The sequence below is a fragment of the Heteronotia binoei genome, unplaced genomic scaffold, assembly GCF_032191835.1.
Source record: "Heteronotia binoei isolate CCM8104 ecotype False Entrance Well unplaced genomic scaffold, APGP_CSIRO_Hbin_v1 ptg000122l, whole genome shotgun sequence".
Classification (NCBI taxonomy): domain Eukaryota; kingdom Metazoa; phylum Chordata; class Lepidosauria; order Squamata; family Gekkonidae; genus Heteronotia; species Heteronotia binoei.
The window spans coordinates 485,606-504,929 of record NW_026799994.1 but is presented as its reverse complement, the minus strand read 5'-3'; the positions used below and the strand labels follow the sequence as shown (position 1 = coordinate 504,929).

Here is a 19,324-nt window from a genome sequence, read left to right as displayed (position 1 = left end):
TGACAGAGTGACATTTATGTCGGATCCAGCCCTCATAACAAATGAGCTCAACACCTCTGCCTTAAAGCAGAGCAGCTGCATCTTTTATATTGGAAAAACCACCTGAGGAGAATAAAATACATTTTATGCATCATGGACTGTTGTTGCTCACCTCAGCTCTCTTCTGAAATATCAGATTTTTGCAGTGTACTGTGGCTGTTGTGCTTCTAAGTTTCTAAGTTCCAGTGCTTCTTCCTTGTATCTATTAGGTGCTCTCAAGTATTCCAACCTCTCCCGGTCTATTTTAACATTGATCATAATATTAAAGCTTGGTACCATCTATTTTAGGGGATCCAGTTCTTTGAAAATTGTTGACTCCAATGATGCAAGAGTGTGTGTGTGTGTGTGTGGCAGGGTGCACAATGAATTATTTCTGCCCTGTTTTATATCCATGTGTAGTTGGAATTTGCTTCTGATTTGAATGTTGAATGAATTACTCAGACTCCTTTTCATATAGACAACGTTTTGGGGGAACAATGAGGCTGCCTTGTATTACATTCTTCATTTCACTTTAAGTATATTGGTTTTTTGCTTAAAATTTTCACCAAAGTAGCTAGAGTTATCAATTAGCTTTATTTAGCTCTATTTTTATTTTCTTCCTATAGTAGAATACATTACAGTTTCTAAAAAGATTCTGACTGTTGAACATAGAAATTACAAACTGCAAACTGAATCAGGTGAATGATACAGGAATACATATTTTAAAAGCATGAATACAAAACTGTCATAGCTATAGAAAACAATATAAACAGGTAAATAAATAGTGGTGAAACATGAACAAATAAAATAAAACTCTAAATCATCACAGAATATATTAGATAGTGGAGAGATGAACCACAAATTATCAGAATTTATAAATACACTTGAAACAAAAAATTGCAATTAGGAGACCCAACTTAATGCATATTAACCAATCTAGATCTAAATACTAAGCCATTAATTGGCACCCTACCACCCTTCTGTCTTTTTAATTTAGTTTCCTAGCAAGCAAGCATCGAGTACGTCTGCAGGTGTATCTTTCTGTAAACCATGCAGTTAGAAACAAATGCTGTCCTGGGACTGTAATATGACAGTTTATCCAAACTTTGATAGCCTGTCCTCCTGGAAAATCTGCTCTCCAATCCCACAAATCCATGTGAAAGTCCAAGTGAAATATAAGTGGAAAGAGGTATGAGTAAATGATAACTGGCCGATGGACCCGTTATCATTTATTCATACCTCTTTCCACATATATTTGCTGTTGATCCAGATGAACCTATTAGATATGAGACCAGGTAGTTAGCTGTAGGTCTCTTTACTGTATTGATAACATGAAGGCTGCTTAAGGCACAGGCTGTGTTTCTCTGGGTCTGGAGAACTCCTTTTAATTATACAGGACTAGATTAGAGTAAGTGAGCAGTAGACTGCTGCATGAAGATTATCATCCCAGGTAGTAAAACTAACTCTGATTTTATATTACTATTCATCCATTTTTATTCTTGCTCCTTCTTTTTATTCCTTGCTCCTCTCCTCTCTCTTTGTCACCCCCTTAATTTAAAATTAGATTGCAAGTTCATTGGGATAGGGATGTATCATTCATCTTGTTACTCTATAAAGTGCCATGTATATTAAACAACAATGCACATTATAAATAAATGGGCTAAATTGCCTACAATGTATTTAAAAGTGTTTTTTTCTAATATGTATAAGGAAGAAGAAATTAAATCTATTTTTACAGACCCTTTTTACTAGATTTTCTGTGTGCCACCTGCAATTCAATAATTTCTAACATAACCTTTCAAAAAGAATAATTACAAGGCAAGCTTTTTTGGAAACCATTCCTCTGATCTTGCTTTCTGCTCTTGCTTGGCATTGCACTGTGTAGACTTGTTCTCCACTTCTGGAATGGAAAAGCATTGGCGTAGGGGGAAAGCCCCCTGGTGGCCATCTCTGTAAAATTTTTATTTAAATTGGTTCTGATGAAGAAATTGTTTTAATTCTCTCAAGAGCTTTGATAATATGACATTTTATTTTGCATTTTTGTGCCTATAAGCTATCCTGGTTGGCCTTGGATGTGTACCCAAGTGAAACAAGCAAATTTGATTATGTTTAATGGCAGTACCTTGCGATATTAATGGCATTTTTCGCTTTGATGGTCCTCGCCATTATACGAAAGATTTAATGAAACAACAACCAAGTTACTTTTTCTAAATTTTGATATCTGTTGCAAAGCTTCCTGGGGAATTTGTTTGTTGTCCAACTAAACATAAAGGGGCAATTAGAGCAGAATTACAAAGTAAGATGAATTATGAAGTAAGGACTGCCTAGCTTGTAGTTGTTTCTGATTTTTTAACAGTGAGGAAATCTTTGTTGAAACCATAGCTTTTGTCCATATGTGAAATATTTATGACTTTTGTGCTGCTTTGGCAGTTCAAATTCTTGATCTCTTCTGAAAAATCTCTGCTAAAGATGCTCACTACTACAGAGCTGAAACAGATGGGTATAGTATCCCTGTGGGCTCCTATAGTGAGTCTAGCAGTTTTTCTGGGAGGAAATAGTACTGTACTTCTTCGTGGCACCTATGTAGCTAGTTGGGTGCTGTAGTAGCAACCTGGAAAACAGTTACCTTCAGGCCATAGCTTTAGAAGGGCGACAGGCAGCTGCATATTTTTCCTTCGGGAAAATTTGTGCTTTCCTGTATAGATATGCACTGTTTTGTACCCAGTACAAGCACATGGTTTGGGAATACCAAATGTTGAAAGCTTTAGCATATTCAATATGGTTTCATACTAAAATAACATTAAAACATTGGTTTTGCTGAATGGATGCCGATTCAGAGAGGGGGAAGAAAAGAACATGGATTATTTTTTTCAACAAAAAGAATCCAGGAGTGAGGTTTTCTTCTATCAACATTATTTATTATAGCATGGGAAAACTCAGAATCTGATCTTGTCTCAAAATAAAATGAATGAATCTGAAAATTCATGCTGCAGGCTCTTGGTTGACATTCCTAATATTTTCTGTCTTTTTATGCGCTTCAGACTTTGATTGTGAGAAGAAGAGGTTAGTTAAACATGTTATAAGTTTACTAGTCTGTAGAAAAGTATCTTTCAGTTGAAGTGATTATGTAATAGAACTAATATGCATTGTCATGTGTGAAGTAAATTACTGTATTTTCTGTTTCAGGATATATTTATGTTCATAACAAGACAGCTGAAAGGATTAGAAGACACAAAAAGCCCGCAGTTCAATAGATATTTTTATTTACTTGAGGTAAGTTAAAACAATTTACAACTAGTATAAATGGAGATGCCTTATGATGTGTCAGACAATTATTCTAGGGTCTTAGATGAAAAAAAGCATTCTCAACACCTGATATCTTTACCTGAAGAGATAAATGATTGTGTACAAAGCTTGTTTTGGCCACCAAACCTCTACACCATTAACATTTTTAAAAATAAAATGCTGGTGGCTTTTTATAATGCAAAAGATAGCTACGTTCATCTGAAACTGTTAACTGTGCTTGTTAATTTCTGAGAAGTTCCAGTTACCCTTATCTTTTTTTCTATACAGAACATTGCCTGGGTTAAGTCTTACAACATATGCTTTGAACTAGAAGATAGTAATGAAATTTTTACACAATTATACAGAACATTGTTTTCTGTAATCAAGTGAGTATCTTTATGTTATGTTCATGATGGTGGGACCAAAAGGATATTTTAAACTGTTAGGCATCAAATTTTTAGATGACCTGGTGACTGCAGCTTTTCCTGCCATTAATGAATTTGCTTAATTTGCTGTAGTAATTTACTAAACATTTTTAGACACCTCTTGCCCTAATGAGACAACATACACAAAATGGTGTATATGGAACCTTTTAAATAATATGTTAAAGTTGATCATGAATTGTTGTATGGACACTGTGCTTGGTATTGACCACAAGAGCTGAACAGCGGTAGTCTAGTTTATGGATTGGAGGTAGACTGTTGCTGGTTATATCTCTACTAACTTCAACAAAACTGCTGGCTAATATTTAAACTATTGATCTAATTTCCAGTGCTATGAAAAACATTATGATGTTAATAATTTTGCACTAACAGTTTTGTATTGCAATTTTAGAAAACAGGAGTAATAAATCAAGTTTGTTTTACTGTTTAGAGGAGCGTTTTTTAAAAGTAACTATTGTTTCCTTTTAGATCCATACAATAATTAGTCAAAAAGTGTTTGTTCCTAAAATTAACTGTGTGTGTTAGCTGCTATAAATCATTTTGCTTTGCTGACTTGAAAAGAAACTTTTCTATTTTCAGCAATGGCCATAATCAGAAGGTTCATATGCATATGGTGGATTTGATGAGCTCCATTATTTGTGAAGGTGATACAGTATCCCAGGAGCTTTTGGATACAGTTTTAGTTAATCTGGTGCCTGCACATAAGGTAAGCATTAATATTTCTTACTGTGTGACTATTACTACTTTTACAGCCCAATCCAGACATAAGTGGTGGCCGGCCATGGCGTAGCTGCCACGCCACTAGTAGACTTCCTGAGGACTTCGGCACGCTGGAGGGGAGAGGCGTAGCTTGCCATGAGGGAGACGGTCGCTATGGCAGTGCTGCTGGCATAGGCACGCAAGGGAGGTGGAGGCAGCCGGCGGGGAGGGCCAGCCCACTCTCCCCCCCATTAGCCAGTCCTGGTGCATGCACTGCAGCTCATGACAGTCAGGGATGGGGAGAGGCAGCCCCAGAGAGGCTGATAGCCATCCCCAACCCACCCTCAAACAGAAGGGAGCCAATGATGAGCAGACCATCAAAGGCAAAGGAGAGACGTCTCACCAACATGGGGGAGGGAACAGGAGTGAGGCTGGGCATGCGCGCACGAGAAGCCTGGCTTGGTGGCGAGGTGGGGGTGGGGGCGATCCCCTCACAACCTCCTGCTGTCAGAGACTCTCCCCCTCGCAAGTCAAATATATTGTCAAAGCAACCATGCAGTGCAAAACCCATCACCAACATTCCTGCCTGTCCCTCACTCTAAGTCTGTTTGGCCGGGAGCTCACCGGCAGAACTTCCTGCCACGCGCTCCTCTCCCGAACAGCTGAGTTGTGCGAGGCCAGAGCAGAAGTATTTCTAGGAGTGGGGAGACCATGATTGGGTGCTGGGGAGGGGGCTCATCAGCCCGAGGCGCGAGGGGATTGGCGAGGCAATCAATCCGCTCCCTAAGGGGTTTGCGAGCTTCCGCAGCAGCAGAGGCAACCTTTGTTTTTGGTTTCAACGAGTGCTTATGGGACACGCCACTGTTTTTGGAGGCATAACGTTGCACCTCTCGGGGGGGGGGCGTGTCATGGGCCAAACTGCTCAAGAAGCTGCCCAAGCCTGACCGCGCCCCCAACCCCACCCCCTCCTCCACCTGAATGCCGCGCTCCACCTCACTTCCACCCACGCTTGGACGCAGCCCTCAGGCACCGCTGCTGTCTGATGGAGCGGTGCTCAGGTGGCCCCCCGCCCACGTAACTTCCCTCCACTGTGGCGGCGCCAGTCATACGTCAGTGCAAATCCTTCCTGCTCCCACGTAGCAGCTCGTCTGCTCCCAAAAGACTCCCCTCCCCTTTTGGATTGTGCTGTTAGTTAACATCAGTAGTGATTTAAGTGATAAAAGAGGTATTGCAACTACATTTTCCATCATGGATCGTCTGTGCAGTGCCACATATGCATGAGCAGGCCTGCCATCAGATAGGTCTTTACAGTTAAAACCTTCCAGGGGAGCACTGCATGCCAGAGCCAAAAGCTTGTTCCCAGCAGGGACCACATGCTCCTGTGTAGTAGCACCCCCAGCATCCTCCTTTTGCCGCCAAAGAAGGTAATGGTTTATGGAGTCTCCATTTGAGAGGATTTGTTCCAAATCTTTTGAAACTACATTGGCTTCAGTTCTTTTCCATGGCTTAGAAGTCTCTTTTCAAGAAATGCTCTGTCTGTTCTCTTTTGGTGAGGTCATAAGGTCTCTACATGTAAGGCCTGCCAATGCTGCAGTCCTAAAGTGTGGAGAGTAGTGTGTCAGATCTTAAGGCGACTCATCCTCCACCATCCTCCTTGGTGATGGAAGAGATGCAGCCAGAGGGCCACAAGGAGGGCGCTTTCACAGATAGAAAGAGGAGAAAACTGGATGGCCTGGTTCAGAAATTATATTCTTCAGCAGCACTGGATTTCAAAATCTCTAGCTACAAAACCACTATGTCTGGTTACCAGCTCTTCTTATAGGAAAGGATTCTTCCATTCTTAGAACTCCTGCCTGAAGATAAGCATCTCCTCACTAAAGTTCTGCATACTGGGGCCATTAAACTGTTGAAGCAGCTGGTTAATGAGGGATAGCATTCTGCGGATTTGGCTGCATGGGGCTTGGCAAGCTCCATTGTACTCAGACAGTATATTTGGTTAAGACCAATGCCATTGCCTATGGAGACCAGGCTTAAAGTTGAGGACCTATCTTTCAAAGGTTCCACATTGTTCTCTTCCAGGATGGTTGAGAAGCTTTCCCTGATAGAGAAAAAACAAGCAGACAGCTAAGTCCCTAGGTGTGTCACAATCTTTCAGTTTAAGCAAAGACAGCCCTGGCGTCGGTATCAAAGGGACTACCGCTTTTTCTGGCCCCCTGGGGTCTCAGTATCCTATCCATAAACCATTTACCTCACAACATGGATACCTTAGTTGTAAAAGTTCCGATCGGCCTAGATTGAACCAGCAGCTACCCTCTTCCAGAGAGGCAATTTCATTTCACTTCTGACCAGAATAGTAGTCAACCCCTGTTAAGTTCAGGGACAGGCTAGCTCAATTTGTTGCAGCCTGTGAGAGGCTATTACTTCAGACAATTGGGTTAGATTTGGTTACAAATTAGAATTTAAGTTTATTCTCCCTTGTTCTTTATTTTGAAGGGATTTCAACCAAGCAGTCTTGGGTCTTGCTTTGGCCTTCCTAATTGATAACGATGCCTTCAAGGAGATTATATGGTCACAGGCATCTGAGGGTTTCTTCTCTTGTATGTTCCTAATAGACAAGTTAGACCCATCTTAGGCCTCAGAAGATGAAACATTTTTCCTCATGTTTCTAAGTTCTGTATGGCATTTGTTCCTTCTATTTTACAATTATTAAAAAATTGAATTGTTGTTCATTATTGTTTTGAAGGATACCTGTTTTCATATATCAGTTCACCCTCAACATCGGAAGTTCTTGCATTTTTTATGTAGGGAGTGAGGTTTTCAGTATACTGTCCTACCCTTTGGTCTAGCTGCTGCACCCAGGGTATTCTCAAAGTGTTTAGCCCCAGTTATTGCTTCTCTCCATATGCAGGTTTGCTTTTTATTTCCATTTCTAGATTATTGGTTGCTGGTGGCCGATTCCAGGGACTGATTGTTGAGTCATTGTACTCTTGTCCTGGAGGCCTGTTAAAAATTAGGACTCCTTGTGAACTGAGATAAGTCACGATTAGCCCCATCCCAGAGGTTACAGTTTATTGGGGCTATGCTGGATTCCCTGGTGGAAAAGAGTTTTCTACCTCCCAAAAAGGTACAGGCCATCTTTGTCTTGGTGAGACAGTTCAGGTCTCACTGGGTGCAGTTGGTTTAGAAAATTCTGCGCCTTTTGGAATACATGGCTTCTACTACTGCAGTCTTGCCTATGGCTAGGTTACAGATGTGACCCCTGCAATTCTGTTTCTATCTTGTTATACAGCTGTGGTTCGTGGCTTATGGTACAGATTTTCTATTCCCAGACCTTTCATGCTTTCTTTATGTGAAGCTCAGTGCTTCCATTCAGGCCATCCACATCCCTGGAAGTTTAAACATGGGAACCAACACAGTGAGCAAGGTTGGCACACTCTCCCATAAATGGTCCATAAGGGACACTTACCCAGAATTGCTTTTTTACTCCCTGGGGGTTCTGGATGGTGTTTTGTGAGAGAAAACAAGGCTGTAAGGTTTTGTTTCTGAGCAGGAGTAGAGAATGGTTCTCTAGGGGATGCGTTTCAGCTGCATTGGCATTGAGCCCTGTTTTACTCATTCCCACCATTCCTGCAGCTTATCAGGGAAATAGAGAAAGCAAGGAGGGAGAGATTGGATGTGATCCTGGTAGCACCCCTTTGATCTTGTCAAATATAGTTTCCAGGCCTTATGGAGATCTCCAGGGGCCAGTTCCTTCCCCTGCCAAATTGACCAGATTTAATCAGCAACAATCAGGTATTTGATCATGATCTGAATTAGCTCAACCTAATGGCTTGGAGCAGGGGTGTCAAACCTGCTGTCCACGGGCCAGATCCAGCCCACAGAGGGTTCCAATCAGGCCCTCCAGCAACTGGCTGTTGTCTGCTTCATTCTCCCTTCCCTGCTGTGTTCAGTCACCATTTTGTATTTCTCCCCAGCGATCAGCCTGCCAGCAAAGCAGCCTTTATTTGCTCCTTCTCTCCCCCGCCCTCTGTTTCCCCAAAGGGAGGAGGAGAGAGGAGGAGCCCTAGCCAATGAAAGAACCTGACTCTATAGCTCTGCTGGGTGATTAAGTTTGCCAGACTCAGCTAATTACCCTGCAGAGCTACTGAGCCCAGTCTCTCTTCCTTCCTGGCTGAGGTTCCTCCCTCTCCTTGTGCCCTGGCGGAAGGAAGGAAAGAGTTTCAGCGTTCTTGGCCCAGTCCTCACCGTAGGAAGAAATACAAACAGCACTTTTAAGACTAGCAATGTTTTATTGAAGGTATGAGCTTTCTGCCTTGCTACAGAGAGAGAAAGAGGGAGGGAGATTTGTTGGGCTTGTTATGGGTGCAGCTGGGTTCCCCTCATCTTTTTCATTGTATTCATGACCTCCAGTCTTTCTCAATAGGAAAGTATGTGAACTTTTTAGAAGAGAAATAACAACAAGCTAGCATTAGGCTGAGTGTGTGTGTGTAGCCCAGGTTTACCTAGGAAATTTCCATTCCTTTTTCTTTCACATTTTCCTTTGATTGGGGATCTTGAATTTAGACTTTCCAGATAGTAGGCTGATACTAATCATTGTACATGGCTGTCTCTGTTCTTGTACTGCCACATAGGAGTTGTAGTTATTTTTCTGGAGAAGACTATAGTTTTGCAGACAAGCACTTAGCCCTCAGTCTGTGCCATGGCGCCTTCACATAATCTTGGCCAGCATATGAAGCAATTTATGTACAAAAGCTCACAATGCCCAGCTGCTTCATGTTTTCATCTGAGTCTGAGGCTCAAAGCATTGACTATGGGATCTTTGTAATGAATGTCAATAAATCAAAAGGTTTCCAACTTATAGATGTGCACACTTGAACAGCATATTGAAGATTGGTATGACACAGACATTGTCTGCCATTTTTGATGCAATAAGTCATAGCAAGAGATGACATTTATCAGATTGTAAAACAAAATATTGCAAGAATGTAAATGTTTTAAGTAAAAAAAATTGTGTTTGTCTGCGCCCTCTTTATACAGTTTATATGTCCGCTACCTGGCATTACATTTTATGACACACATAGCCCGGCCTGACAAGGTCTCATTTATGTCAAATCCAGCTCTCATAACAAATGAGTTCAACATCCCTGACTTGGAGGCTTCAGAAAGAGACTTAATTTTTTTTGAAGGAGGAGACCTAATACTAGGAAATCCTATTTGTATAAGTAGTCGCAGTTTTCCTTCTGGTGTGGTGAGGACGTGTTTACTAGGTAGTACCCCGTTGCATGCTATGTTTGATTATTACACCTGAAAACTAGGACTCTTTGAAGATTCACCTGGCACTATCTCTTGATATCAATAGAGGGAGAATCATTTTTCTCCTGCCATTTATCCAAGAGGTTTCTTAAGAGGCTAGCTAATCTTTGCCCACCCTGGGATCATTTAGTGCCCCAAAGGTCTCTATCTTTTGTGTTAGCACAGTTAATGCTCGAGCCTTTTGAACCCTTTGCTGTGTGTTTTTTGGCAGCTCTGTTTCTTAATGGCTGTTACCTCAACCAGGAGAGTTTGTGAGTTAGTGGCTCTTCAGATAGATCCCCAATTTTTTAAGTTCTTCCCTGAAAGGCTACTCCTTTGTCCTAGTCTTAAATTTCTTCTTAAGATAGTTTCCAGGTTTAATTTATCCCAAGATATCATTCTGTCTGTGTTTTTTTTCCTTCACTGAGTTCTGAGAATGAGTGCTTTTTGTATTCTTTAGGTATAAGAAGGACATTGTTTTACCTTTACATAAGAACATAAGAGAAGCCATGTTGGATCAGGCCAATGGCCCATCCAGTCCAAAACTCTGTCACACTGTGGCCAAAATATATATATACATGCTGTGACTAATAGTCACTGATGGATCTCTGCTCCATATTTTTATCCAATCCCCTCTTGAAGCTGGCTATGCTTGTAGCCGCCACCACCTCCTGTGGCAGTGAATTCCTCATGCTAATCACCCTTTGGGTGAAGAAGTACTTCCTTTTATCCGTTTTAACCTGACTGCTCAGCAATTTCATTGAATGCCCATGAGTTCTTGTATTGCGAGAAAGGGAGAAAAGTACTTCTTTCTCTACTTTCTCCATCCCACGCATAATCTTGAAAACCTCTATCATGTCACCCCGCAATCGACGCTTCTCCAAGCTAAAGAGCCCCAAGTGTTTTAACCTTTCTTCATAGGGAAAGTGTTCCAAACCTTTAATCATTCTAAATGCCCTTTTCTGGACTTTTTCCAATGCTATAATATCCTTTTTGAGGTGCGGTGACCAGAATTGTACACAGTATTCCAAATGAGACCGCACCATCGATTTATACAGGGGCATTATGATACTGGCTGATTTGTTTTCAATTTCTTTCCTAATAATTCCCAGCATGGCGTTGGCCTTTTTCATTGCAATCGCACACTGTCTTGACATTTTCAGTGAGTTATCTACCACGATCCCAAGATCTCTCTCTTGGTCAGTCTCTGTCAGTTCACAACCCATCAACTTGTATCTGTAGCTGGGATTCTTGGCCCCAATGTGCATTACTTTGCACTTGTCCACATTAAACCTTACCTGCCACGTTGACGCCCACTCACCCAGCTTCAACAGATCCCTTTGGAGTGCCTCACAATCCTCTCTGGTTCTCACCATGCTGAATAATTTAGTGTTACCTGCTTGGCCGCTTCACTGCTTACTCCCAACTCCAAATCATTAATGAGCTAGTTAAAGAGCATGGGACCCAGTACTGAGTACTGCGGCACCCCACTGTTTACTGTCCTCCACTGCGAACACTGCCCATTTAAACTCACTCTCTGCTTCCTATTAATTAGCCAATTTTTGATCCACAAGAGGACCTGTCCTTTTACTCTATGACTCTCGAGCTTACTAAGGAGCCTTTGATGAGGAACTTTATCAAAAGCGTTCTGGAAGTCAAGGTAAACAACATCTATTGGGTCCCCTTTGTCCACATGTTTGTTCACCCCCTCAAAGAACTGTAACAGGTGAGGCAAGATCTTACCTTACAAAACCCATGCTGAGTCTTCCTCAGTAACTTGTGTTCATCAGTGTGCCTGCTCATTCTGTCCTTGATAATGGTTTCTACGAACTTTCCCGGTATTGAAGTCAGAATGACCGGTCTGTAATTTCCTGGATCTCCTCTGGAACCCTTTTTAAAGATGGGGGTGACATTTGCTACTTTCCAGTCCTCAGGAACGGAGGCAGATTTCAATGAAATATTACATATTTTTGTCAGAAGATCCACAAGTTCAACTTGGAGTTCTTTCAGAACTCTTGGATGTATGCCATCTGGACCTGGTGACTTATTATTTTTTAATTCGTCAATCAGTTGTAGGACCTACTCTCTTGTCACCTCAATCTGACTCAGGTCTTTCAACACCCCTTCCAAAATTAGTGGTTCTGGAGTGGGCAAACACTTCTCATCTTCCACATTGAAGACAAAAAATGCATTCAGCTTCTCAGCCATTTCCCTATCCTCCTTCAGTAATTCTTTTACACCTTTGTCATCCAAGGACCCCACTGCCTCCCTGGCTGGTTTTCTGCTTCTAATGTATTTGAAGAAATTTTTATTGTTGGTCTTTATGTTTTTGCAATATGCTCCTCATAGTCCCTTTTTGCCTGCCTGATCACAGACTTGCATTTGATTTGCCACAGCCTGTGTTCCCTTTTATTAATCTCACTTGGACTAGCTTTCCACCGCTTAAAGGAGTCCTTCTTACCTTTTACAGCTCCCATTACTTTGTTTGTTAACCATGCAGGCCTTTTCTTATGCCTGTTTGTGCCTTTCCTAACTTGTGGTATGTATTTTATCTGAGCTTCTAGGATTGTAGTTTTAAATAGCCTCCAAGCTTCCCCAAGGGTTTTGACTGTATTTCCCTTTCCTTTCAGTTTCCTCTTCACATGCCTCCTCATCTCAGAGAATTTACCCCTTTTAAAGTTAAACGTGGTTGTGCTGGTATTTTGGGGCAACTCCCTATTTATACAAATAGTGAAATCAATAACGTTATGGTCACTGCTCCCAAGTGGTGTGATCACTTTTACATCTCTCACCAAGTCTTGGGCATTACTTAGAACCAAATCCAGGATCGCCCACCCCTGGTAGGTTCTGTGACCATCTGCTCCATAGCACAGTCATTGAGAGCATTTAGAAACTCAATCACTTTCTCTCAACCTGAACACATATTGACCCAATCAATCTGCAGGTAGCTAAAATCACCTATTACAACATAGTTTTTATGTTTAGCCACTATCTTTAATCCTTCCATCATATTATAATATTCCTCTATTTTTGGATTTGGTGGACTATAACAAACTCCCATAGTTAAATTTCCTTTTGGGCCCTCTATTTCGACTAGCATTTCTAGAAGGGAATCTAATTTTCTGACCTCAGTCTTACTGGACTGTATACCCTCTCTGAAATACAGAGCCACCCCACCTCCAACCCTTTCCTCCGTATCCTTCTGATATAACTTATATCCAGGAATCACCGTGTCCCACTGATTCTTCTCATTCCGCCAAGTTTCTGAAATTCCCGCAATGTCTATGTTTTCTCCCAACACTAAACATTCCAACTTACCAATTTTACTTTGAACACTTCTAGCATTTGTATACAAACACCTATAATTTCCCAGGCAAGTTAGGCCCGCAATCTTCCTCTTTCCTGCTGCCTCGAGACTTTGGCAGACACTCCATACTGTTTGTCACCATCTCAGTGGACAATTCTGATCCATTACCCAGTAGAAAACCATGGAGACCTTTAGAGATCCCTGGAGTTTAGCAGGGATAGAGTCCTGTTTGTTTGAGTGGCCCTAAGAGAGTGTCATCTCAGATCCTGTCCCAATGGATTGTCAGGACCATTAGGGAGTGTTATAACTGGGCCAGATTACCATGCCCATTGAACATTCATGCCCATTCCACTAGGGTAATGGCTTCTTCAGCAGCTTTCCTAGATCTTCTGACAAAGACCTGCAGAGCTGCCACCTGGTCATCAGCAGACACATATTGTACAGGTGAGACGTGAGGCTCAAGTGGAGAAGGCAAGACATGGTGCTCAAGTGAGGAAGGCAGTTCTTTTTAAACTTTATTCTTTATTGAAACATGCAAGATTTACAGATAAGAAAAATTTAAACTTACAGGCATTAACAACCAGCTTCTAAATAAGCATTTCTTGCTCAAGCATACCAGAATTACAAGGTGGGAACAGTGGCATTGTATCATGTCATACTGACAAATATTTCAAATACTGCAAAGAAAAATGCTTTTTAAATAAAGGTGAGCATGCCCCACCAGCTGGTGACTAGCTTGCTGGAATCCCTATGTGGGAATGCACAGAAGCTTGATGAAAACAAAGTTGCATTTACCTGTAACTATTGTTCATTGAGTATTTTTATTTAATTATTTATTTTATTTATACCCCACACTTTCCCCCCAGTGGGCTATCTTGTGAGTATCGTCTGTGCAGTGGTTATCTTCTATGCAGGCACACATACCCTCTATCCTGCTCCCCTACATGCTCTGGCTTTGGCAATGCTAGAGGTATTGAGGACTGGGGGCATTGCTGCACATGAGCATGTGGTCCCTGGCAGGAACAAGCCTCTGGTTCCAGGGCACAGCACCCCCTAATGGCTTTTAGTTGTAAAGATGTATCGAATGGCAGGCCTGCTCATGCACAGTCTCCATGTATGCCTGCACAGAAGTTATTCAGTGAGCAATAGTTACAGGAAATTGCAACTTTGTTTAATTACTTACTTCATAAATGTGCTATAATTCACAGATGGATTGACCTGATTCTCTTCCTCTGCTCCTCCTCCCTAGTGTTCAGGCATTCAGCAGCTTCATGATGCTAGGAGTAGAATTGTGCACATACTTAACCCAGTGCTAAAAAGGTAAAGGTAGTCCCCTGTGCTAACACCAGTCGGTTTCAACTCTGGGGTGATGTTGCTTTCACAACGTTTTCATGGCAGACTTTTTCAAGGTGGTTTGCCATTGCCTTCCCCAGTCATCTACACTTTCCCCCCAGCAAGCTGGGTACTCATTTTACCGACCTCGGAAGGATGGAAGGCTGAGTCAACCTGAAGCCAACTACCTGAACCAGCTTCCGCTGGGATCGAACTCAGGTCGTGAGCAGAGGGCTCTGACTGCAGTACTCTGTGCCACGGGGCTCATTTAAACACACGCATGCATACTTGTTTTTTTTCCTCTTTCCAAGTTCAAATATAATTATTATTAGTACTAGTATTTGTAGCCAGACACTACCAGAGAATAAAAGGATGGAGTTTTGTTCATAACTATGGCAATCGCTAGTGTAGGTTAGAAGAGCAATGTAACAAAGCAGAATAGGGGATGGATGCTTTCCTCATAAGTGACAATTTGTAAAAGTAATTTCCCCCTTATTCTTGAATATGCCATGTGGAATAACTTCACTTTAATTAATAGGATGCACTTTCATGTACATCTGGACAGAAATGGTGCTGTTTCAGGGATATGTACAGAATGAACATAAACGCATATCTAATTTTTCCTTTCAGTTAATTGGTACGTGTTCTGAACTTTGGTTTTAAATTCCTTTGTATTCTCATAAACAAGAAAAGATACAACACAAAGGAATTGCACATCAGGTATCCAGTCAACATTGGCTGCTACCTTGGTTGTGATTGTTTTTCTTTCTTTTTCTTTCTCATTCAATGCTTTTGAAGTGAGCCTTTTGTATATAGCTCAATGTAAAAAGAACTGAATAAATTTATTTGATGCTTTCCTGAGATGAGATCGGGCACATTGCTCTTTATGATGTTTAACTATGTAATATTCATATCTGAAATACCTGCATCTCTGGCAGCCTCCATTGTTCTGAATATAAGCAAGTTTTAGTTGGCCAAATAGCCATCTTTTTCCCATGGTGATCCAAGAAGGAGAAACTATGTTTGAAAGAATAAATTACTGCTTAGCTCTTTGTAGAACATGGGAAAGCTCATGATTTCACCAGTCAGTCTGATCTTTGTACAACAGTATTTTGGGACTGAATTCTATGTTACATTTAAATTACATTTTTAATCGCCCCCCCACAAAAAAAGAACTTTAATCAATTTTCTTTTAAAAAAAAAATCATTTATTTACTGAGTAAGTGTGCCTGATGTCTGGTTGCCATAACAATTAAAACATGAGGTTGCAGTTAAATTTATACAACACAGAAGCAATATAAAGCCTTTGATTTTGTACATGCACTGCAGAATGCTGCTTAGAAACAAGAAAATAGTTTCTTTTGTCTGTTTTTCATTTTAAACATGCATTTTCTAAAACTGATACTACAGTTGATTTTTCTTTTTTTAAATTAGATTGTTCTAAACAGATGACAATTAAAAAATAATCAATTTCTCTCCCTCCCCAGGGAATGTGAAGCCAGGCACTTACTATGATTCATTTATTGGTAGCAAAGGTTAAATCACAAACTTAATCTTACAGCATTTCTGTCTAAAATATATATTTCAGAACCTGAACAAGCAAGCATATGACTTGGCAAAAGCTTTATTGAAGAGGACAGCCCAAGCTATTGAACCATACATTACGAATGTAAGTGAGGATTGCTGTGATTGTGGAGATGACTATGACAAGGTGTATAAATTGTGTTTTATAAGACCTTACAACTTTATATTGCAGACTAAAAACACATTAAATTATGCCCTTATAAAATGAGGATATCCAGAATTTACATGGAATTTCAATGGTTTAGAACACCGTTCAACAGAGCAATGCTGCTAATTGTATTACAGTTGCCAGGTCCCATCTTCCTCAGCAGAGGGATTGGTGGGGGGTGTTCTGGGAAGGGGCTGGGGCTGTCCCCGACGTACTGATATCAAGCAGAGTAATGCCATTGTGTCAGGGATGCAGTGTTGCACATCCCCTGCTTTTTCTGCTTGCAGGGCAGGCACTCATGGCCTCTGCTTGAAAAGAGCAGGTGCCCTGTGCACCTGCCCTGCAAGCCTCAAATTTGTCACTTGCAGGGCAGGCACACACAGACGCACTCTTTTCAATTGGGGGTGTGGAAGGGGGGCAGGACTTCCCCCTTCTACCCAGCTGGCTGGTGTCTGAGGGGAGCTCCAAAATCGGGGGATCCTCAGCCCCCACCTGGCGACTGGCATCCCTAATGGGATAGGTGACATAGCTGGTGTGTATATTTTCAACAACATAAATTTCCATAAGATGTCATACTTACGTTTGTGAAAGCAGTTTGCAGCATTATATATGCTTAATTGGGAGTAAATCCCCTTGAACTAAATTGACTTTATAGTCTATTAAATAGAATAAACATACATAGAATAGGGGTGAATGGATATGAGTGATTGTGTTATATAATTACTGTGTTATCGTAAGGCAATAATATTAAGTGGCTCAGAAGCATGCTCTTCTGAGTACTATTCTCCAAAGTGGGACCTGCCTCATGTTTCAGGAAAGTAGACAGTGCCCTTGCTTGCGGTTGGTAATAGATTCCTACCTTGAAACAGCTGTCACCAAAGGAATGCAAGACTCTTCTAAAGATGGAAGTAAATGTGTGTCTTTTGAATGAGGATAATTACAAATGTGGTTCTCTGTGACCAGAGTACCATGGTCTTAAGGCAGGTTTCCTCAATATATTTTCTTCACAAAGTTTTCTTGTGCAGATAAACATAAAAATAAGGCTGTGGGCCTTAAGCACATACCTGGCAGTAAATCCATTTGAACCAGAGAGAATTTTTCCAAATACATAGGCTTAGAGTTAATATAATGGTTATTTTTGTAATAAATTTGGTTATGCTACTAAATATTCAATGTGCAGGAATATGCAAAAGAATGCTGATTAGCTGGACATTCTGTTAGGAATTTAAACATGTACTTATAAATTGCTGTAGATGAAAATAGAAACTTGTTCAGGTGGGTTTCTGAAATTGTTTCAATAATTTTCCTACTGTGGGCAACAGAATAATAGAATAATTTTGAGGCATGCAACTTTAGGTTTGCTTTTGGGGGTATTTTAATGCACAGAATTTCATCCTGTGGTTTTTTTACCCAGGAAAATTAAGTGGATTGTTGGAAAGACTGAGAACTGGTTGTATTCTGCTATTGATATATTTTGTTCTATCTTCCAGTTTTTTAATCAAGTGCTTATGCTAGGAAAAACATCTATCAGTGATCTCTCAGAGCATGTTTTTGACTTAATTCTGGAACTATATAATATTGACAGTCATCTGTTACTCTCAGTTTTGCCACAGCTTGAATTCAAGCTTAAGGTAAGCTTTTTGATTTAGGTTGTTATACTCAGGTTAGCATGAGGGCCAGATTTATCTCTTTAAGAATTATTATGTATTTATTTAGGAAGTTTATATGCCATCTTTTTGAAATAAACAATAAAAAGTATTTAAACTGTCAATTAGATTAAATTCATAATTTGAGTGTAAATAATTTTTTTAACTCTGAACCAAGATTTAGCTTCCTGTATTAGTAGACAAATTGTGGCCTATGGGCAACTGAGGCAGAAAGCGATTCCCATTTCAAAAATTGAAATTATGTTAAATTCTATAAACAAACAACATAGAACTCTCTGGACAGTTATGAAAGTATGGAAGAAATGTAGCATATCAGACCATTCTAGATCCAGCAGCAGTTTTTACATAGATTAATGACTAAGACTTTGTGTCAGTTTTGAATGGATATATTTAAGATTTGAAAACATTTATTCATTAGCTAGAAATGGAGCATTTTGATGTACTTTTGTTATTCTGCTAGAAACTGGAGTGTTCTTATAAATTATTTTCACTCTTGCTAGTTCAGTGCAGATTTATATAGTGTATTCTAGTTTTAGTTTTTCTGGGAAGAACCAGTTAAAAATAACAAATAATTTACCATTGTGTCCAAACCAGTTTGTAATCTTTCTGTGCCAAACAATCTTATGTGCTCTATATTGCATTAGCATCTGGCCAAAATCCTGACCCTGTTGTTTCTGTCCAGCTTTGTAGCCTAAATACATGGAGTATTGCAGTAGGTTAGATCCAGCTGTTTCACTGACAGAACATAGCCAGTTTATGGAAAGGGTCATTGCTGTGACTTTGTTCCTGGTGCCAGCCATTCAAACTCTGAACTGCTTCTAGGAAACTGCAGACACTCAGGAACACAGTTGTTGCAAAAAGGGGGAATTGGCAGAAATTGCACTTGTGCAATATTGTGTTAAGATTTTGCTCCATTTACAGAACTTGTCAGGCTTGCAAGAGTAGTATGGTGTATTTTTGCATTTCCCCTCTTCTTGCCGTAGCCCCTTGATGATCCCCCCCTGTTCTGAAACCTATGATGATCCCACCCTGTCCTCAAGAACAGTTTTTTAGGTGTCACTGAAACTTGTATTAGGACAGAGAAGATGTCAAAAATCCCTTTTCCAACATCACCCTTTTGTAGATGGATGTGATTCTTGTATGTTTTAGATGTATTGGATAAATGTGCAAATAATAATAATAAGTGAATAATATTCTGAGACATTAATTATATACTTAGTTTGTTTTATTACAGGGGAAATCTCATTACATTCTTTATAAGCTGTCTATGTTGCTTTGTTTGTGTCTGGAATTTTAGCCTGATGTACATTTTAACTCTGACAGCAAAGATACTTGTATTTTTTATAGTGATGTGTTAAATTTATTTTCAAAACATATTTGTTTTTCAGAGTAATGACAATGAAGAACGCCTACAAGTTGTAAAACTACTAGCAAAAATGTTTGGAGCAAAGGATTCAGAATTGGCATCTCAAAACAAACCACTTTGGCAGTGCTACTTGGGAAGGTATATACTGTTCTATTTTTCTTCCTGTAGTTTGACATTCTGTAG

At 40.4% G+C, this 19,324-nt stretch overlaps 1 protein-coding gene across 1 annotated transcript in view; it reads left to right on the top strand.

Annotated features, from left to right (window-relative positions):
* Positions 1-19,324, top strand: part of LOC132590527 (sister chromatid cohesion protein PDS5 homolog B) — a 96,536-nt gene that overhangs the window by 33,297 nt on the left and 43,915 nt on the right. Inside the window, exons 4-9 of the mRNA XM_060263441.1 lie at positions 3,205-3,291; positions 3,592-3,689; positions 4,326-4,452; positions 15,965-16,045; positions 17,599-17,739; positions 19,164-19,279. Coding sequence (XP_060119424.1) covers positions 3,205-3,291; positions 3,592-3,689; positions 4,326-4,452; positions 15,965-16,045; positions 17,599-17,739; positions 19,164-19,279 — 650 coding nt within the window. The remainder of the gene's footprint in view (positions 1-3,204; positions 3,292-3,591; positions 3,690-4,325; positions 4,453-15,964; positions 16,046-17,598; positions 17,740-19,163; positions 19,280-19,324) is intronic.